We start from the raw sequence: 22,696 nt of genomic DNA, 5'->3' as shown, positions 1-22,696 counted from the left end.
CCAGTCAGGTCAGGAGCGCTTCAGTCGAAGATGAGTCCCTCGAATTTTAGCCAATATCTTAATCTTGTAGGGAGATGTGCTGTCTTTAAAATAAAAATAAATTCACATCTCTTTTAAGGTTTTAACAGTGTAAGTTTGTTTCCACCCGGACTGGGATGGAAGGGCACGGGAGAGTACTTGCGTTTTGGTTGGATGTTTTGGACGCTTTTCTTGGCGCGCATGCGTGTTGTGTCTCAAGGGCGGGCTTAAAGGGAAGTGGGTGTTGAAGCTGTTGTCAGATCAGACCACTGACTGCGAGGTTGCCGGGTTTACTGGAGACGCAGAGTGAATTTAGGCGTCCGGTGATTGCATCTGGAGGCGTGTGTAAGACTGTCGGTGAAGAAAGCTTTTAATCTTATGTGGGTGATTTTTTTTTTTTAAACAGCATTTCGATTTTGCCTGCTTGACTCCCTCTTGAACAAATTTTAACCCCGTTTCCACATTTGTTTGTCGTTGCACTGTCAGCCCCCAGGTTGGGGAGGGCATTAACTTTGTTGTTGCTCCGTGGCCATTCTATTGTCATCCCCTTTTAGATTCATTGGCTTGGTGCATTAATAGACTCAGTGAGTTTTATGGCTAAATATGACCTAGTCGTCTTTGGTCCTGGATTAAGTACCAAAAGTTAAGTTCCAGCTTTGTGAGTATTCTCCTTAGACATTTTAATTTTTAAGTTAATGACTGCATATTCATAATCATTTTTGGAATTCACGTTCTTCTTTTTTTTTTTTTAATATGCCCCTTTTCTCTTCTTGTATTCCCTTAGTCCTCAAAGAGGTGGAAGTTTTATTCAGGAGTCTTATGAATACAGAAGAAAGTTCTTCCATTCAGAATTGTGGGACTAGGTTTCTTGCTAACAATATGAAAAGCTCCGAGTTTAGCCCGGGAAAGAAAAAAAGGGTTAAAATGCCCGCGAGGAGACTTCGTGAGGTCCTTTCTCCGAATCAGGAAGACAATTTGGCTTTGTGGAAAGATGAGTTGCCCCGTGTTTGTCCAGTGTTGTCTGCAAATAAACGTCCTCCTGTTCGAATGGGGACTAACATGAATGGAACATTGCATGGTATGTTATTCCATATACTGTAGTTTTTCAGCCAGTTTTCTTTTTTGTAAAACTTAATCTTTATTTTGGTTATTGTGCATCAAAATATAGGGGATTCTTAATGTTTAAAATCAAAAGTGTAAGATATTTCCGGCTTATACCGATGTTTAAAAACTGACCCTGTTCCCTGGGAAAATGGCCAGGCATAGAGGGTCCACAAAATGAATGGTTTCGGTAAATGAAACTTTAACTTTTCCTATTGTGCTTTTTCTTCGTGTCATGTTTGCACATTATTCTTGTTCACATTTATGTTAGACATGCTTAACTTGTATAATAAATTAAATTTCCCCCAGTAGTGCTCTTTACCAAGTGCTCTACAGTACTATCCACTTTGGCATAGCATAAACACAACTTAAGTCATTTGATGACTTCTTTGTTTCAATTCATTTATCCTGTCTGGAGCTCAGAGAAAATGAAAACATTATGCTTTTACACACTTTACTATAAATTCTACTGGTTATTGTAAGGATAAAATTAATGAATATAAGCTGGGTGCAGTGGCACACACCTTTGATTCCAGCCTCTCAGGAGGCTGAGCAGGAGGATGGCAAGTTTGAATCAGCCTGGACAATTTAGCAAGACCCTGTCTTAAAATAATAAAGGGCTGAGGATGTAGCTTAGTGGTAGAGCGTCCCTAAGTTTAATTCCCAGTACTGCCAAAAATAAATAAATAAATAAATAAATAAATAAACAACAAAGTGCTTTAATTTTATTTTTATTTTTGCAATGCTGAGCATAGACAGTTGCTCATCCCAGGCAAGCACTCTACCACTGAGATATATCCTCAGCCCTTCAAAACACTTTTATAATGCTGGGGTTTTGGAGGTACAGCAATGGCACCATAACAGGCTTCTGTTAAATCAGGCTTTTATATCATGTTCATATTTTGCTCCTGGTAAATCCCATAGTTTGCCCATATCCAATAGTGAACTGATTTTTTTTTCCTTTTTGTACTGGTGATTGAACTCAGGGGCTTAATCACTGAGCCACATCCCCAGCTCTTTTAAAAATTTTATGCAGAGTCACGGTCTCACTGAGTTGCTGAGGGCCTCACTAAATTGCTGAGGATGGCTTTGAACTCGTGATTCTCCTGCCTCAGCCTGTGGAGCTGCTGGGATTACAGGCATGTGCCATTGCTCCCAGCTTAAACTGATGTATTTTAAAACATTTTATACTTATGTCTCTTTATTGTTCATACGGACTCCTATTTTCCCTAATTATTTTTTCATCTAAAGTATCTGTCAAATATAGAGCTTATAGTTCTTGAATCATGCCTATAATTATAGGTAAGCTACTGTTTTTAAAAACACTCAAATTGATTCCTTTATTTTGTTAGGTTCTTCGGATATAACTTCTTCTAGAAAATATCACAAGCCTCCGTTAGAAAATTCTGCTATATCAGAAAGTGTAAGCAAGAGTCCTTAAATATGTTAATCATGTTAAAATTTTCATTATTGTCAAACAGTATGTTCTTATGTTCAGTTAGCAACATGCCTTGTTTTTCTTTATCATGTCTGAAGAGAAATGTTTTATATACTACAATTGGAACTTGAATATGTTTGAGATATTAAATATGTCTACTGGATTGTTAGCCTCATTGTTTATTTTTTAGAAAGTTAACACCTGCTAACTTTCATCAGTGGCTATCCTTGAACAATTTTTTTTGTATGATATTTTTCCTTTCCCCTTTCTGATTTATCAGGAAAAAAAAAAAAGGGTGAAGGACAATACTGAGTTAATCTAGTACTGTAAAAGGTCATTGTGTTTTAATGCTGAATAGAGTCCTAGAGATGAAGTCTAGAATTGCACACATGAGCAGAAAGCTATTTGCCAGTAGGTGTCAGAGAAGCTTTCTGAGACTACATAAGAGCTCAGTAAAAAAAGAGATCAGTGATTAATTTGTGATGTTTTGTCATTCATTGATCATTCTTATCTACTCCATTTGATTAACAAAGAGTCAGATTTTCACATTTGAACTGAAGCAACTGAGATGTTAAATATTTATTTATTTAGTTGTAGTTGGACACAATACCTTTATTTTATTTATTTATTTTTATGTGGTGCTGAGGATTGACCTAGGGCCTCACACGTGTTAAGCAAGCACTGTACCACTGAGCCACAACCCCAGCCCCAATAATTTATTTTACTACAAGTGGCAAATCAAGAATTGAGTCTGGATCTCAGTGCCACATTTGCTTGTTTGCCCATTTGCTCATTTATTCACTTCTCTGACAGTATATTACTATTTTTTTTTTTAAAGAGAGAGGGGGAGAGAGAGAGGGGGGAGAGAGAGAGAGAGAGAGAGAGAGAGAGAGAGAGAGAGAGAGAGAGAATTTTAATATTTATTTTTTAGTTTTCGGCGGACACAACATCTTTGTTTGTAGGTGGTGCTGAGGATCGAACCCGGGCCGCACACATGCTAGGCGAGCGCGCTACCGCTTGAGCCACATCCCCAGCCCCTGACAGTATATTATTGACTCATTGAACAAATCCTTGGGTAGCTTCAAAGTACCTAAGCATTGTGTAGTGCTGGGGATGAAATATACAAAACACACTCCCAGAGCACAGTAATCACAGTTAGTAAATGGTATTGGTAAGGAATAAATCGTAAAGTTTATTTAATTTTTCACTTTTTCCTCTTATATCCCAAAGGATTTTTCTAAAGATGTTGTAGTGCAGAGGTTACCTTTGGATAAAACAGAAGAGAGCAACAGACAAAACGGTAAAAGAATAGAATTGACATTTCTTACTGTGGTAAAATATACATAAACTTTCCATTTTAACCATTTTAAAATATATAGTTTGTGACATTAAGTATCTTTACATTGTTGTGCAACCATCGTCACTGTCTATCTCCAGGACTTTGTTTTTTTAATCTTTCCCAACTGAACTCTATGGCCATTAACTACTAATTCCTGCCTCTATGAATTTGACTATGCTAGGTACCTTGTATAATTGGACTTATTCAGTATTTATCCTTTAGTGTTTGGCTTATTTCTCTTAATGTATTGTCTTCAATATTCATTCTTTTTTTTTTTCATGTGTCAATATTTTCTTTTTAAAGGTAAAATTGATTTCTGGATATTCATTCAACAAACAGGTTTTTTATTACTGTTACTATTATTATTATTTTGAGTGCTGGGAATTAAACTCAGGGCCTCATGTATGCTAGGCAAGCACTCTACTACTGAGGTATACCATGTTATTTTAATTTTAATTATTCTCCCAAATTAAGTTATTAATACACTCAAAAATCCAGAAAAGTGTCTGCAATAGTAAAGATTATTTTAGTATTACCAATCTATTATACAGGTTTGGTATTGGATATACATTTATTATTATTTATTTATTTTATTTTTTGTGGTGCTGGGGATTGAACCCAGGGGGGCTTTGTGCATGTGAGGCAAGCACTCTATCAACTGAGCTATATCCGTAGCCCCCATTTATAATTTTTTTTTATAAATTTAGAACTCAGGTTTTGTAGGGTCAGATAATAGATTAAAAATGTCCTTCAAAAAGTTTTATTTATTGACAAATTTTAAAGCAATTTTTTTTTATTCTAAGTAATATTAAAATTTTATCAAATTTTCCTTGGTCTTTTGTAGTGGAGATTGAACCCAGGGCGCTTTACCATTGAGCCACATCACCAATCCTTTTTTTTTTTTTCCCAAATGTTTTTTAGTTGTCAATGGACCTTTATTTGTTTTATTTTTAAAGATTTATTTATATGTTGTGCTGAGAATTGAACCCAGTGCCTCACACGCTAGGCAAGTGCTCTACCACTGAGCCACAACTCTAGCCCCTAGTCCTTTTAATTTATATTTTAATTTTTTTAAAAAAATATTTTTTAGTTTTACCTGGATGCGGTATCTTTAATTTTTTTTTTCTTTTACTTTTATGTGATGCTGAGCACTGAACCCAGTGCCTCACATGTGGGAGGCTAGTGTTCTACTGCTGAGCCATACCCCAGCAGCCTATATTTTAAATTTTGAAACAAGGTCTCCCTAAGTTGTTGGGGCTGCTATTGAACTTGTGATCCTTCTGAACCTCCTGAGCCTTCTTTTTCTTTCTTTTTATTTTTAAGAAATCTTTTCCATGTGTAAGATTTAATTCTCAAGCATAATAAAAACAATTCTCTATAACACACGCTCTTCTCTATATAAATCTGGTCGAAGGAGAGATTCATATAACGTAATATCAAATATTTACTTTGGTTTGCATAACAATTATAACACCTTCAATTTTCTCAGCATTTTCTTTTTTTAAAAAAATGTGGCAAAGTACATATAACATGACACATCTCATCTTGACTATTTGTAGATGTCCTTGTTTCTCAGATATTTTTGATACAAATTTTTCTAGTGTCTAGGGTTATGACTATTCTTGCCTTTTTAAAAAAATATTTACTTTTTAGTTGTAGGTGGACACAATATTTTTATTTCATTTTTATGTGGTGCTGAGGACCAACCCCGTGCCTCATGCATGCCAGTCGAGCGCTCTATCACCTAGCCACAACCCCAGCCCCTATTCTTGCCTTTTTAAATTCAGAAATCCTATTATTAAATCCTAAACATCCCCCCACCCCCAATAAATACTTATGATTGAACCTAGGATATCAAGCTTGCTAGAATGAGCTCTTCATTGTTGAGTCTATCCCTAGCCCTTTCAGAAAAGTTTGTTTTTAGTTTGGGACAGGTCTTATTTAAGTTGTCCTGGCTGGCCTTGAACTTGCAATCCTCCTGCCTCAGACTTATGAGGAGCTGGAATTATAGGCACATACCATTGCATCTAGTCCTAAACATTTTTTTTTAAGTTGTTGATGGACCTTTACTTTATTTATTGATATTTGGTGATGAGAATCGAATCTAGTGCCTCACAAATGCTAGGCAAGTACTCTACCACTGAGCTACAACCCTAGCCCCCTAAATATTCTTTTAGTTTTAAAAAGTGGGGTTTTTAAAGCTGATTATGGTGGCATACCCCTGTTATCCCAGCAACTTGGGAGCCTGAAGCAGGAGGATCACAAGCAGGAAGATCACAACCCCAGCTCCTTTGTTATTTTTTTCATCAGTATGGCTAGAATGAGACCAGCCTAGGCAATTTAGTGAGATCCTGTCTCAAAATAAAAATAAAAAGACTGGGGGTGTGCCTTGGTGGTAGATGGCCTCTGTGTTCAATCTCCAGTACCAAAAAAAAAAAAAAAAAAAAAAAGGTCAGGTTTTGTGAGTGGCTTATTAAAATTTAATGAATTTTTGTTATCTTAATTTTGCAGCAAATGATATCTGTATTTCTCAGTATACCATGGGACAGAAGGATGCTCTAAGAACAGTTTTAAAGCAAAAGTAAGTTTCATTTACAGAAAATAGTTGTACCATGTTTGTGTTTCAAATCAACTTCCCTTATACTTTGGAAATACAAAAACCTCTTCACTACATAATGTATTGTGTGATGATATATAAAGCATTTCTCATAGTTCTGGGCACTTAAGTACTCAATAGCTATTAGTTGTTGTTACAGAAGAGGTTCTGTGCTAAGTGTGTTATTATATTAACTCATGTAACACTCTCAAATCCCATGAAGTAGATTCTGTTATAATCCCAATTTTATTGAACACGTGAATATGGATAACATAAATCCTGTGACAGAGATTCTGTTACATCCCAGTTTTACAGAATCCCCATTTTATGGATGAGGAAACTGAGACATTGAGCTTTTCCCAGGGTCTGGCAAATTGTTACTGGGCTGGCATTTAAACCCAGGCATTCTACCTTTAGAGCCTGTATTCTTAACCAAATCATGATACTGCTTGTAGCAGTGGTAAAGTAGTTCCTTATACATAATACTTATTATTTACTATCAAAGAACCTTTAGGTTTTTTCGTGATCAAGATCTGAGGAAGAAGCAAACTTCATACCTTGATGGAACGAAATACAAAACCAACCTGACGAGAACTCATGATAAACATGTAGCAAGAATACATCTACTAGTATGAAGGCAGTTTTTGTTATTTTATTTTGTTTATTTTAAAAAAATTTTTTAGTTGTAGATGGACACAATACCTTTATTTTAATAGGTGCTAAGGATTGAACCCAGGGCCTTGCACGTGCTGGGTGAGCACTCTACTGCTTAACCACCAGGCTTGCTCCCCAAATGCAGCTACTTTTAACTGTTACCTATTTCTTCTAGATAGTATTTCATAAATTAAAATTATATGCCTATGTTCCTATTCTTGATTTATTAAATTTAGACTATACTCATCCTCATATGATAATATTTAGCTGTCTTAAACTACTCTCTCCCATCCTTTTATTGTAGTTATCTAATACTTTTAATTAAATCAACCATTGATTATGTGGACATTACGCACTATATTAAGTGGAACAAGAGCCACAGATTTACAAATACTGTTTTGTTTAAAAAGTTTTAGTATTTACAAAAGTAGAGAGGATAATTTAATGCACTGCCATACTCCTATTGTTTAGCTTTAGTTGTTAGCATTGTTTCATTTTAACTTCCCCTCACTCCCCTACCCAAGTATTATTTTTAAACCTATCTCAGAAGTAATTTCATTTTATCTGTATTTTAGTAGGTGTTTCTAAAAGATTAGTATTTTTTCTTTTTCTTTTTAAAGTTTGTTCTCAGGCTGGGGTTGTGGCTCAGCGGTAGAGCACTTGCCTAGCATGTGCGAGGCCCTGGGTTTGATCCTCAGCACCACATAAAAAGGAATAAAGGTATTGTGTCCAATTACAACTAAAAAATAAATATGAAAAAAAATGTTCTAATTAGTTATACATGACAGTAGAATGTATTTTGATGTAAAAGATTAGTTTTTAAAAAGGCAATGCCACAATACTATTAATATACCAAAGACATAATACTGGCTATTTCTTAATATTATCAATCATACAGTTAATATTCAAGTTTCTCTGATTGTCCCATAATTTTTTTTTTGTTCATTTCTTTGTATCAGGATCTAAAAAAGGGCCACATGTTGCATTTGATTGATGTGTCTGTTTTTTTTTTTTTTTTTTTTTTTGGTACTGGGTATTATTTCAGGAGCACTTGGCTACTAAGCCACATCCCCAGCTATTGTGTCACATGACTAAACTGGTCACTCCAGCTGAATTTGGGGAATAAATAAAGATACAGACATAGAAAGTACCTTTTCTTTAAGTTCAATGACCGCTCCTCAGCCACAGCTCCCACAAGGGCAGTGCAGGCAAGAAAGAGAGCTAGGAGCACATGCTGAATCCTTTTATTGGGGAGAAGCCATTCAAATGAGGCAAGGGGTCAGGCAGCGTTGGTTCAGTCCACTTTGTGTGCTCAATGCTCATAGTTGACACACACACAGCCTATGGCTGGTTTGCCAGTTCTCCACATTCTCATCGATGAAAGCCAAGGGGCACTTGGTTCCTATGTGGCATTTATTTATTTTAGCCCTACTTTGTATTTTATTTAGAGACAGGGTTTCACTGAGTTGTTTAACACCTCGCTTTTGCTGAGGCTGGCCTTGAACCCAGGATCCTCCTGTCTTAGCCTCTTGAGCTGTTGGGATTACAAGCGTGTGCCACCACTGTGCCCAGGGATAAATGTGTCTTTTAAGTCTGTTTTATTTATTTATTGCTTTTGTGATGCTGGGGAATTAAACTGAGGGCCTCATGCATACTAGGCAAAAAACCTGAATAAGCTGGGTGAGATGGTGCACTCCTGTAATCCCAGCCGCTCTGAAGGCTGAGGCAGGAGGATCTTAAGTTCTATGCCAGCCTCAGCAATTTAGCAAGACCCTAAGCAACTTAGCAAGACTATGTCTCAAAATAAATAAAAAGGGAAGGGGTGTGACTTAGTAGTTGACCACGTCTGCATTTAGTCCTCAGTACCATAAAAATTAAATGAACAAACAAAACTTGAACAATAGAGAAAAGGCAGGGAAAAGAGAAGAAATCAATTATACCAGATAAAAATGAATCCAATAAAGTAAAAAACATACACAGTAAAATGTTTTTAACTGGTTCTTAGAAGTTTAGAAGTATAAGCAACTTCCTGATAAATTTAGGTCAGAAAAATGATGGTAGAATACATGAATTAGAGATAAAAAGAGGACAAATAATAGATTTAGAGGAGACAAAAACAAATGAGAGTACAATGTAGTTATATGCCTCAAGTTTAAAATTCTAGATGAAATTAGATGATTCACCAAGAATAATCATAGAGCTAGATTTTAACAGACCAATTGCTAAAAAAATTGAAAATGCTTTAAAGAATAAGCCTTCTAAAACAGTGATGATTCTGTTTGAATTCTTGGAAAAATATTAAGAAACAGATTACACTTATGCCATTCTGCTCCAGTACAGAGAATGCTATCCATGTCATTTCCTGAGGCTAACCTAACCCAAATACCCAAAGCTAAAATTTAGTTTTATCCTAAGTGTTTTTGTTTCTATCATGGTAATTTTTCCAAAAAGTTCTTGTAATAAAATCATTAAATCAACTATTCATCTGATAGCTAAAGATAACAATTTTATTGATGTGTTATTTCTCAAGTTATAAATAAGGTATGTCTTTTGTGTTAGAAGATCAAAACATAATAATGAAATAGAGTTTGGCTCAGAAATGCAGCAATGTTTTAAAAATAATAATTGAATTTTTTTAAGGTACTAAGGATTGAACCCAAGATTTCACAGATGCTAGACAAGTGCTCTGCCACTGAGCTACAACCCAGCCCACTTTTAATTTTCACTTTGAGATGGGGTTTCACTAAGTTGCCCTGGCAGGCTTCAAACGTGGAGTGCTCCTGCATTAGCTTCCCGAGTATCTAGGATTATAGGCTAATGTCAGTATACCTGGAAATAATTTTGAATTCTAATATAGCAGTTATTATGCTCTCTGCATTGGTTTCTCGTTTTAATCTTTACAAAAGCCTGGAATGTCTTAAAATGTTCCCATATTAAAAATGAGGTTCAGGCTGGGGTTGTAGCTCAGTGGGAGAGCTCTTGCCTAGAATGTGTGAAGGTTAGATTCTCAGCATTACATAAAAATAAATAAGTAAGTAAAATAAAAGTCCATCAACAACTAAAAACAAAACAAAACAAAAAAGAGGCTCAGGCAGTTTTAAGCTTTGCCTCACTAATAATTCATGATTCATTATATATTTATCATTGGAATAAATAAGAAAATATGTATGACAAGCACTATGGATCACATTTAATAAAATTGTCATGCTCATTTCTTACTTACCTTACCATGCACACAAACCTCTTTAAAATTAACAATAGAGTGATAGATTCAGATTCTTAATATGAAGAAAATAGTTAATATCCTGTTTAATAGTAGAATTGAGAGCTCATTGTCTTTTTGGTTTGGTGGTACTGGGGATGGAACCCAGGGCTTCATGCATGTTAGGCAAGCACTCTCTCACTGAGCCACATCCCTAGCCTTCATTGTTTCTTTTTGTTATGTTTGTTTATAATTTGGAAGTCCTATCTGTGGCAATTAGAAAATAAAATGAGATCAGGTATGGATATTGGAAAAAAGGAGGAAAAATTTACATTGTAGAAGATATTCTGTACTTAGAACAAAAAAAGTTATAAATATTCATGATTAGAAATCTGTAGAAACTATGTGAGGAAGTATGAAACTTTCCTTGGGAACTGACAAAAGCTAGGATATATTGAGATACTCAACATGTTCTGGATGGGAAGACTTAATACTATAAAAGTCCAAGTTTGTCTAAAATTAGCTTATAGGTTTTGCTATAGTCATTGAATTTTGTTTTAGAATAATTGGTAGATGGAATTTAGCCAACTAATTTTAATGTTTACATGGAAGAACATACAGCTGAGAAAAAGTATATGTGTTTATCTGTTTTTATGTGTGCCTGAAAATTCTGTTTATTTTTCCAACGTTAATTTTCCAAAATTATTTAAAAATTAATTTTCTAAAAGTATCCTAGCTATTCTCAACTGTACATATTCTTTATGTTCATATTCTTTGTTTTTGGTGCTGGGGATCAGACCCATGGCCTCATACATGCTGGGTAAGGGATCTTTGACTGAGCTATATCTCCAACCCCTATCTTTATGTAACTTAACTGTAGAGTTGTGACAAAATGGAATGATGTAGTACTTGTCCTATTTGATATTATCATGTCCTTTAAAACTGTAAATAATGCAAGGTAATAGACCAGAATCTTTGAGAAATGAAGAATCTGGCCAAGTTGTCTAGTACAAGGAAAATATGAATTCTTCGGGCTGGGGATGTGGCTCAAGCGGTAGCGAGCTTGCCTGGCATGCGTACGGCCCAGGTTCGATCCTCAGCACCACATACAAACAAAGATGTTGTGTCTGCCGAAAACTAAAAAAAAAAAAAAAAAGAATAAAAATAAAAAATTCTCTCTCTCTCTCTCTCTAAAAAAAAAAAGAAAATATGAATTTTTATAAAGGAGTTTGGACTTTAAGAGGGATGGCAAATCATTAAAAAGTTGTAAGATACATTTTTAAAAAAATGTTTATTTTTTTAGTTTTATGTGGACACAATATTTTATTTTTATGTGGTGCTGAGGATTGAACCCACTGTCTCATGCATGCTAGGCGAGCATATATATATATATATATATATATATATATATATATATATATATAAATATATAAATATATATATATAAAATATATCAAGATTTTATATATTATAGAACATATATCAAGATTATACATATGTTTATATACGTATATATAATAATCTTGAGAGAGATTATATACACACGTATATATACATGTATACACACATATATATACATGTGTGTGTATGTATACACACACACATTTATATTTTATATCTGGACAGAGCAAGCGAGAGCGAGCAAGAGTGAGCGCACGTGCACGCGGGAGAGGGAGAGAAGTGATGGTTCCTTTCAGAATCATGATAGGAATAGAGCTTTGCATTCAATATATTGTTAAATTGTTCTGTACAGATATTTAAACAATGGAATGCCTATGTTTCAGTCCTAAGTGGTATAGGCCATAGATACAAAAGTACTTAATGAAGGGAGAGATCAATAGAAACGGTTATAAAGATAGGCTTATTGGGAGAGGTAAGATTTAGATTGCATCCTGAAGAGGAAGGATATCATAATGAGTTGAGTGGAAGAAGTTTGAGAGAGCAGAGAAAAAAGCATCGAGTCAGTTGTGAGCATAGTGCTGTATGTGTAGTCAGTAAGGAGAGCAGAATGATTCCAGAGAGAGGTTGTTTTGGGTATATATAGGAGGGAGGTATATATAGGAATGGAGGATAGGACCAGAGTATGGAGGGTATAGAAAGCCAAACAGGAAATTTGCTTATTCAGTTTTTTATAAGGAAATTTCTGAGATTTTTGAAGAATGGAGACATGAGTGGGAAGTTTTTAAGCAAATAAACCAAAGAATGAAATATGTGGTTGGTAAGAAGTGATGAATTTTCTAGTAGAGAAGAAGAAAGAAGGGAGAAGTACTAATCCAAGAAAGTTTTAGAGTCATGGGAAGACCTCTGGAATTGGGCCTTGTCACTAAATCTGTGATTTCCATCAAGTACACCCCATTACCTCTGTGGACCTCAGTTTCTTCATGTAAAAATTAGAAAACTAGGATAGATGAACCACCTATGAGATTCCCCCAACTCTATAGTTCTATGACACTTTTCATGTAATTGTGATGAAATAATTGGCGAAACTTGATGACTCTGTTGAGTATGAGATGATAGGAAGATAGAGAAGTAAAGGTGACTTCAAAATTTTGAGACTTAGAGAAGAATGATGCTCTTAGTAGAAATGGGGAAATATCAGAGGGGTAAGTTCAAAAGTTCTGAACTGTCTTTAAAAATCAAGCAAGGGAATAAAGCCTCTGGATATGGAATGTATTCCTGTTGATTTTATTTATACTTATCTAGCGATTATTTGATTTTGTCCATGTTCCTTTCATTTTTTCTTAGAGCCCAAATATAGAGCATAACTAGACAGATTTTTTTAAAATATTTAGTTAATATGTGTCTATATACTGCCCCCCTCCTATTATTTATTTATCCCTCCATTTATCTGTCTGTCTATCTGTTTACTTACTTTTGGGGACAAGATCTCACAAACTTGCCCAGGCTGGCTTTAAACTTGGCAATTCTCAGCCTCCAAAATTGCTGGGATGATAGGTGTATACCATGGCATCTGGTTTAGGTCCATTTTTAATCCAGGCTATTTAGTGATGTCTTTGATGCCCATTGGATGATATTTAATTTAATCTAAATGAGTTAAAATTCAGAAAGTTTCTTTCAGCAGTTTTAATAATTGTTTTTGGGGATTTGTGCTAAATGAAATAAGCCAGGCACAGAAAGAGAATTACCACATAATCTCATATGTGGAACTGGAAAAAGTTGAATTTACAAAAGGTAGAGAATAGATTGGTGGTTGCCAGGGGTTGAGAGTAGGGAGAATGGGGAGGTGTTAACCAAATGGTACAATTTCAGTTAGGATGAATAAATCCTAGAGCTCTATTTTATGCCATGTGGTGATTGTAGGTAGTAATATTTATTGCTAGGAGGGCACCTTTTATGTTCTTATTCCCCCCCTCCCCACCACCTGCACATACACACACAGATAATTATGTGAGGTAATGGATATGTTGAGTAGCTTGATTGTGGTAACCTTTCACAATGTATAAATATATCAAAATATGTTGTATATAGTAAATATATATAATTTTTATTTGTCAGTTATGCTTCACTAAAGCTGGATTAAAAGGGGGTAAAGTATACATCAATAATGATATATTTCTTTTTTCTTTCTTTTTTTTTTGTTCTGGAAATTGAACCCAGGTACCTCACACATACTAACTACATACTCTACTACTAAGCTATACTCTCATCCTCTAATGTTACAATTCTTCTAAAAGTATTTAGAGAATAAAATTATCAGTACTTTAAAAACAGCAGTAATCCCTCTTGGGTTGTTTGTTTTGGGGGAATAAAACTTGGTATTTAAATTCTTAGAATGTTTTTCTTCATGTCTTAAATTTACCTTCCTCCTCCCCCCGCCCCCAGTGGCACTTTACCATTCCCAGTTCTTTTTTTATTTTGAGATCTTATCAAAATAATCAAAATATCTTATCTTTTGTTTTGAGAACTTATCAACTAAGTTCCTGAGGGTCTCACTAATTTGATGGGGTGGGCCTCAAATTTGTAATCCTTCTGCCTCAGTCTCTCAAGTGGCTGGTATTACAGGCATGCATCACTATGCTTGGTTTATATTTCTTGATTACATATCCTTATAACTGTGACCATGCCTTTTCCACATTTATATATAAGTCCTATTTTCTGAAATAACATCACTGCCTTCAGGGAATTATCTTATATCTTTAGTCTTTAGTGACTCAAACCTTGATAAACTTCATTAACAAAATGACTTTGTTTGATATGCAATTTAATTTTTTTTCTTTTTTGACACCAGGGATTGGACCCAGGGCTACTTTATTACTGAGCTATATCCACAGCCCTTTTTACTTTTCATTTTGAGACAGGTCTTGCTAAGTTGCTGAGGGTCTTGCTAAATGGCTGAGACCAGTCTTGAACTTATAATCCTCCTGTTTCAGCCTCCCAAATCACTGGGATTACAGGAGTGTGCCACCATACTTGGCAGGTGATTTAATTTTTAAAAATCAAGAAAATTACCTTCAGCAGATGACCACTTACAGGTATTTCTTGAAGTGGTTCAGCATAGCTTATTGAATATATTTTATTCCTTTTTTATTGATAGAGCGCGAAGCATGCCTATCTTTAAGGAAGTAAAGGTACATCTTTTGGAAGATGCTGGCAGAGAAGAGAATACTGTTACACAGGAGGCCAGAACTTCACCCAGTGCCATTGATTCTGCTACAACTGTAGCTGCAGCAACTGCTGCTGCCATTGCAACAGCAGCTCCACTGATAAAGGTATATTTTTCTCTCCAGATATTCTGAATATACTTTGTGAAATTTTATAAAAATAACTGTTAAGATGCTCTAAGTAGTTGTGTCCAGCTATAGACTAAGAACATTCTGGTTGATCTCAAGTTGAAAAAAATTTACCATATGTGGTTGTGTATTACTTCTCAGAAGTTATGAAAATTACCCTTTCATTGCTTTGATGGTGCTAGTGAATCCAGGACTTTGTAGCACTGAAAGTCACAAATCCTAGGAAGCCTCTTAGTTCTAGGCAACTTGGTTGATTGGTCATCCTTATTTGAGAACTAGAAGACAGATTAGATTACGTAGACCTAACCTGTTAGTTTGTAATGGGAAAGGAGAACCACGGCACAGGAGGAAAAAGATTTTAGAGCTAATAGGTGGGAGAGCCAAGATGAGAACTCAAGACTGCTAACCTAACTCAGTTTTACATTAGTGAAGTATAAAAAGTTGTTTTCTTGCTATTTCTGTCTCTTTAATTTCCACTTAAGTATTTCTTATTTCTTCATTATAAACTTCTATGAGGCAAAAAAAATTTTTTTAATGAGGGGCTGGAGATGTGGCTCAAGCGGTAGCGCGCTCGCCTGGCATGCATGCGGCCTGGGTTCAATCTTCAGCACCACATACAAACAAAGGTGTTGTGTCCGCTGAAAACTAAAAAAATAATAAATAAATATTTAAAAAAATTTTTTTTAATGAGAGGAAACAGATCTAAAGATTATGATCTCCTACCCTTTACTTTTTAATTTTTTTCCTGCCTTTTACTTTTGTGACTAAAAATAAAGGCATCAAATCATCAGAGATACAGTGAGTAAAGGTTCTACTTTGACAATTTCTCAAATCACTTGCTATAAATAACCTTCTTTGTAATTGACCATATTTTATTGTTTTTCTGTATTATAATATAAAAAATTATTTTGTAATTTTTATCCTTTTAGGTGCAGAGTGATTTGGAAGCAAAAGTTAATTCTGTTACAGAATTACTTAATAAGTTACAGGAGACGGATAAACACTTACAACGTGTTACAGAACAGCAAGCAAGCATTCAGAATAAAGAAGAGAAAATACATTGTCATGATCATGAGAAGCGAATGAATGTATTTATGGAGCAGCAAATTAAGCATCTTGAAAAATTACAACAGCAACAAATAGATATTCAGGTATCTATAAGAAAGCCAGTATACATTTCACGATTTTTTTTAATCACTTGCATATCCAAGTTAATTTTCATTGCTAATTGTAGTAGTTCATTAGATTGTAACAGTGTTAGTTTTTAAATCATGATTTGCTTGCCAGGTGGACCAGAGTATGTATGTTCTAGCTTAAAGTATTGCTTAGTTATTTTTCCCTCTTTTTGTGGTCTTTTTTTTCACACTTTTTAAAAAAAAATTTTTTGGTAGTGGTGATTAAACCCAGGGGGTACTTACCACTGAGCCATATCCCCAACCCTTTTAATTCTTTTTATTTAGAGATAGGGTCTTGCTATGTTGCCCAGTGCTGCTTTGCTAAGTTGCTGAGGCTGACCTGGAATTTGTGATCCTCCTGTCTTAACCTTCCAAATCACTGGGATTATAGGCATACACCACCACGCCTTACTGTTCACACCATTTTTTTTTTTTTTTAATTTTTTTTTTTTTTTTAAAGAGAGAGTGAGAGAGGAGAGGGGGGGAGAGAGGGAGAGAGAGAGAGAGAGAGAGAGAGAGAGAGAGAGAGAGAGAGAATTTTTAATATTTATTTTTTAGTTCTTGGCGGACACAACATCTTTGTTGGTATGTGGTGCTGAGGATCGAACCCGGGCCGCACGCATGCCAGGCGAGCGCGCTACCGCTTGAGCCATATCCCCAGCCCCTGTTCACACCATTTTTAAAGCAATGATTTGTTTATATAAGCAGTTCTTAGCTTGAAAATGTGATCATAATCACTTGGAGAGCTTTATAAAAGTACACGTGCTTGAACCTCTCAGATTCTGAGAGAGCAAGTCTGAGGTGGTACCTGGCAATCTTGAAAACTTTGATTCTAATGTGCACTCTTGGATGAGAACAACCTTCTGTACATATTTGCTTCTGTATATAATTAATTAAAAGTGACAATTTTTTAAATTTAATTTTTTATTGTAATTTGTTATATATGACAGCAGAATGCATTACAGTTCCTATTACACATATAGAGCACAATTTTTCATATCTCTGGTTGTATACAAAGTATATTCACACCATTGGTGTCTTCATACATGTACTTAGGGTAATGATGTCCATCTCATTTCACTATCTTTCGTACCCCCATGCCCCCTCCCTTCCCCTCCCACCCCTTTGCCCTATCTAGAGTTCGTCTAATCCTCCCTTTCTCCCCCTCCCAACCCCACTATGAATCAGCCTCCTTATATCAGAGAAAATATTCGACATTTGGCTTTTGGGATTGGCTAACTTACTTAGCATTATATTCTCCAACTCCATCCATTTACCTGCAAATGTCATGATTTTATTATCTTTTATTGCTGATTAATATTCCATTGTGTATATATACCACAATTTCTTTACCCATTCATTTACTGATGGGCATCTAGGTTGGTTCCACAGTTTAGCTATTATGAATTGTGCTGTAATAAACACTGACATGGCTGTATCCCTTTAGTATGCTGTTTTTAAATCCTTTGAGTATACACTGAGGAGTGGGACAGCTGAGTCAAAAGGTGGTTCCATTCCAAGTTTTTCAAGGAATCTCCATACTGCTTTCCATATTAGCTGCACCAATTTGCAGTCCCACCAGCAATGTATGAGTGTGCCTTTTTCCCCACATCCTCGCCAACACTTATTGTTGTTTGTATTCTTAATAGCTGCCATTCTGATTGGAGTGAGATGAAATCTTAGAGAGTAGTTTTAATTTGCATTTCTCTAATAGCTAGAGATGTTGAACATTTTTTCATATATTTGTTGATTGATTTTATATCACCTTCTGAGAAGTGTATGTTCACTTCCTTGGCTCATTTATTGATTGGGTTATTATTATTTTTTTGGTATTAAGTTTTTTGTGTTCTCTATAATATCCCAGAGATTAGTGCTGTATCTGATGTGCATATGGTAAAAATTTGCTCCCAAGCTGTAGGCTCTCTCTTCACCTCCCTGATTGTTTCTTTTGCTGAGAAGAAGCTTTTCAGTTTGAATCCATCCCACTTGTTGATTCTTGATTTTTATTTCTGATGCTATAGGAGTCTTGTTAAGGAAGTCGGGGCCTAATCTGACATGTTGAAGATTTGGGCCTCCTTTGTCTTCTATTAGGCGCAGGATCTCCAATCTAATTCCTAGGTCCTTGATCCACTTTGAGTTGAGTTTTGTGCATGGTGAGAGATAGAGGTTTAATTTCATTTTTTTGCATATGTATTTCTAGTTTTCCCAGCACCATTTGTTGGAGAGGCTATCTTTTCTCCAATTATGTTTTTGGTGCCTTTGTCTAATATAAGATAATTATAATTTTGTGGGTTAGTCTCAGTGTCCTCAATTCTGTGCCTTTGGTCTACCAGTCAAGTTTGGTGCCAAAACCATGCTGTTTTTGTTACTATGCTCTGTAGTACAGTTTAAGGTCTGGTATAATGATGCCACCTGCTTCACTATTCTTGCTAAGGATTGCTTTAGTTATTCTGGGTCTTTTATTTTTCCAGATGAATTTCGTGACTGCTTTTCTATTTCTATGAGGAATGTCATTGGGATTTTGATTGGAATTGCATTAAATCTGTATAGTGCTTTTGGTAGTGTGGTCATTTTGACAATATTAATTCTGCATATCCAGGAACTCAAGAAAGATCTTTCCATCTTCTGAGGTTTTCTTCAGTTTTTTTTCTTTAGCATTTGGTAGTTTTCATTGTAGAGGTCTTTCACCTCTTTTGTTAGGTTGATTCCCAAGTATTTTATTTTATTGAGTCTATTGTAAATGGGGTAGTTTTCCTAGTTTCTCTTTCAGAGGATTTGTCACTGATATACAGACATGCCTTTGATTTATGGGTATTGCTTTTGTATCCTGCTACTTCCCTGAATTCATTTACTAGTTGTAGAACTTTTCTGGTGAAATTTTTTAGGTCTTCTAGGAATAGAATCATATTGTCAGCAAATAGTGCTAATTTGAGTTCTTCTTTTTCCTATGTGTATCCCTTTAATTTCTTTCGTCTGTCTAATTGCTCTGGCCAGTGTTTCAAGAACTATGTTAAATAGAAGTGGTAAAAGAGGGGCTGGGGTTGTGGCTCAGAGATACAGAGCTCCCCTACCATGTGTGAGACTCTGGGTTCGATCCTTAGCACCACATAAAAAACAAAAATAAAAACATTTTGTCCACATATAATTAAAAAATAAACATTAAAAAAAAGAAGTGGTGAAAGAGGGCATCCCTGTCTTGTTTCAGTGTTTAGAAGGAATGCTTTCAATTTTTCTCCATTTAGAATGATGTTGGCCTGGGGCTTAGCATAGATAGCTTTTATAATGTTGAGACATATTCCAGTTATCCCTAGTTTTTCTAGTGTTTTGAACATGAAGGGGAGCTGTATTTTGTTGAATGCTTTTCCTGCATCTATTGAGATGATCATATGATTCTTATCTTTAAGTCTATTGATGTGATGAATTACATTGATTGATTTCCATATGTTGAACCAACCTTGCATCCCTGGATGAACCCCACTTGATTGTGTTGCGCTATGTTTTTGATATGTTTTTGTATTTGATTTGCCAAAATTTCATTGAGAATTTTTGCATCTATGTTTTTTAGAGATATTGGTTTTTTTTCTTTAATGTGTCTTTGCCTGGTTTTGGAATCAGCATGACATTGGCCTCATAAAATGAGTTTGGAAGTGCTCCTTCCTGAAATAAATTGAAGAGTATTGGTATTCTTCTTTAAGGGTGTTATAGAACTTGGCTGTGTATCCATCTGGTCCTGGGCTTTTCTTGGTTAGTAGGATTCTGATGGTGTCTTTTATTTCATCACTGTTTAAATTGTGTGTGTATATCATCCTGATTCAATTTGGGCAAATCATGAGACTCTAGAAATTTGTCAGTGCCTTCGATATTTTCTATTTTATTGGAGTACAAGTTTTCAAAATAATTTCTAAGTATCTTCTGTATTTTTGTAGTGTCTGTTGTAATATTTCCTTTTTCATCACGTATATTAGTAATTTGAGTTTTCTCTCTCCTCTTCGTTAGCATGACTAAGGGTCTGTCAATTTTATTTATTTTTTCAAAGAACTGACTTTTTTTGTCAATTTTTTCAGTTGTTTCTTTTGTTTCAATTTCATTGATTTCAGCTCTGATTTTAAGAATTTCCTGTCTTCTACTGTTTTTGGTGTTGATTTGTTCTTTTTCTAGCACTCTGAGGTGTAATGTTAGGTCATTTATTGACTTTTTCTTCTTTTAAGGAATGAACTCCATGCAATGAACTTTCCTCTTAGTACTAAATACCTTCATAGTGTCCCAGAGATTTCAATGAGTTGTTATCTGTGTTCTCATTCACCTCTAAGAATCTCTTAATCTCTTCCTTGATGTCTTTTGTAACCCATTGTTCATTCAGTAGCATATTATTTAGTCTTCAGGTGTTGGAGTCGCTTTTATTTTTTTATCATTGATTTCTAATTTTATTTCATTATGATCTGATCAAATGCAGGGTAGTATCTCCACTTTTTTGCATTTGCTAAGAGTTGCTTTGTGGTATAATATATGGACATTTTAGAGAGGGATCCATGTGTTGCAGAGAAGAAAGTATATTCATTTATCGAAGGATGAAATATTCTGTATATGTCAGTTAAGTCTAAGTTATTGATTGTATTTTTGAGTTCTCTAGTTTCTTTTTCAGCTTTTGTTTGGAAGATCTATTCAGTAGTGAAAGAGGTATGTTAAAGTTACCCAAAATTATTGTGGTCCATTGACTCTCGAACCTGAGAAGAGTATGTTTGATGAACGTAGACGTACATTGTTTGGGGCCTATAAATTTGTTATTATTATGTCTTGTTGACGAGTGGTTTCCTTAAGGAATATGAAATATCCTTTTTTATCCCTTTTGATTAACTTTGGCTTGAAGTCTACTTTATTTGATATGAATATGGAAACCCCTGCTTGCTTTCGCATTCCATATGTGAGTGGTATGATTTTTCCCAACCTTTTACCTTCAGTTTGTGGATGACTTTTCCTATGAGATGAAAGAGGTGTGTTAAAGTTACCCAACTTGACTTGCTTTCTCCTTTGATTAGTTTTTCCTTTAGTGTAATAATACCTCCCTTTGCTCTGTGACTTGCAGAGCCTGTGTGAAGTTCCCAGGTGCAGGCAGGCTAGTGCACATAGGGGACTATGTCTGCTGCTGTAGAGTCCCAAGATGGGGGCAACCCGGGGAGCCCCACATTGTTAGATCAGGGTCCACACAGGGGTGGCAGTTGGAGTTCCTACCCTGCTGGGTGTCCTCTGTGGGGGCTTTGTCCATGATTTCTGCTTGAATGAGTGGCCAAAAGTTTTTTGCGGGTTCTGCTGTCGACCTCTGGTCTCACTTGGGTATCCAGTAGTCCTGCGTGGATGAGTAGTTGGGAGACCTACTCAGATGCTGAGGCCTGGAGCCCTAGATGGGCAGGGTGCTTCCTGGGAGGGTGGGGAGTGATAATATCATTGGCAGAGAAGCTGTATTCTCACTACTTGAATCCCACATCACGGAGCAATGCAGAATGCTGCCTCCCTCAGCCCCGCCATCTTGGATCTCCTCAAGAATGACAGTTTTTAATGTCTTTTGAATATGAGGTTCTGGCTTATTACAGAAAGAAGAATTATTTTCTCAAAGAGCTGAGTACACAGTTACTTGTTTTGTTTGGAATTTCCAAGTCTTGGAATACTGTTCAACCCTCAAGCTTTATTTTTTTTTTAAAGAGTGAATGCCATTGGGACTGGGGTTATGGCTCAGTGGTAGAGTACTTGCCTAGCGTGTGTGAGGCACTGGGTTCTATCCCCAGCACCACATAAAAATAAATAAACAAAATAATGATATTAAAAAATGACACCATGTTTTAAAAAAAAGAGTGGATGCCATTGTATATTACTTTTTTTCCTGGTTAACGCACAATTTTAGAACTCAAAAAAATTATATTAAGTTAGAACATTCAGAAGAAAGTACAAAAATAAGTTTATTAGATCTTAATATAGTTTCACAAAGTGAAGATTAAAGTGCTACAATTTTTAAAATTTAATTTTTTGTAATTACTATGACATATTAATTGTACAAATTAATGGGATTCACTGTCATGTTTCCAGACATCTTTTATTGATCAGGTCCATCCATCCTCCTTCTAACTGTCCCTTTCCCCACCCCAGCATGTACTTTTCTCAGTCCTTAGTAATCCGTCTTCTTTCAGGTAATTTTTTTTCCTAATTTCCACATATGAGAGAGAACTTGTGATATTTGTCTTTCTGTGTCCAGCTTATTTAGCTATATCCCCAGTCCTCCCATTCAATCCATTTATTTGCAAATGACGGGATTTCATTTTTCTTTATGGTTAAATAATATTCCTTTGTGTGTGTGTATATATATATATACATACATACACACACACACACATACACTGTGTTTTCTTCATTTATTCATCTGTTAAACAGGC

At 35.4% G+C, this 22,696-nt stretch overlaps 1 protein-coding gene across 1 annotated transcript in view; it reads left to right on the top strand.

The window, feature by feature from the left end:
• The first annotated feature begins 269 nt into the window (after window positions 1–269).
• The window catches only part of Kiaa0586 (KIAA0586 ortholog), a 130,149-nt gene continuing 107,722 nt past the window's right edge, over window positions 270–22,696 (top strand). The window contains exons 1-7 of the mRNA XM_077800343.1: window positions 270–375; window positions 803–1,096; window positions 2,472–2,542; window positions 3,788–3,857; window positions 6,408–6,477; window positions 14,904–15,078; window positions 16,029–16,250. Coding sequence (XP_077656469.1) covers window positions 838–1,096; window positions 2,472–2,542; window positions 3,788–3,857; window positions 6,408–6,477; window positions 14,904–15,078; window positions 16,029–16,250 — 867 coding nt within the window. The 5' untranslated portion in view covers window positions 270–375; window positions 803–837. The remainder of the gene's footprint in view (window positions 376–802; window positions 1,097–2,471; window positions 2,543–3,787; window positions 3,858–6,407; window positions 6,478–14,903; window positions 15,079–16,028; window positions 16,251–22,696) is intronic.

This window comes from Urocitellus parryii, chromosome 6 (genome assembly GCF_045843805.1).
Source record: "Urocitellus parryii isolate mUroPar1 chromosome 6, mUroPar1.hap1, whole genome shotgun sequence".
NCBI lineage: Eukaryota > Metazoa > Chordata > Mammalia > Rodentia > Sciuridae > Urocitellus > Urocitellus parryii.
This window is presented reverse-complemented; position numbering and strand designations above follow the sequence as displayed.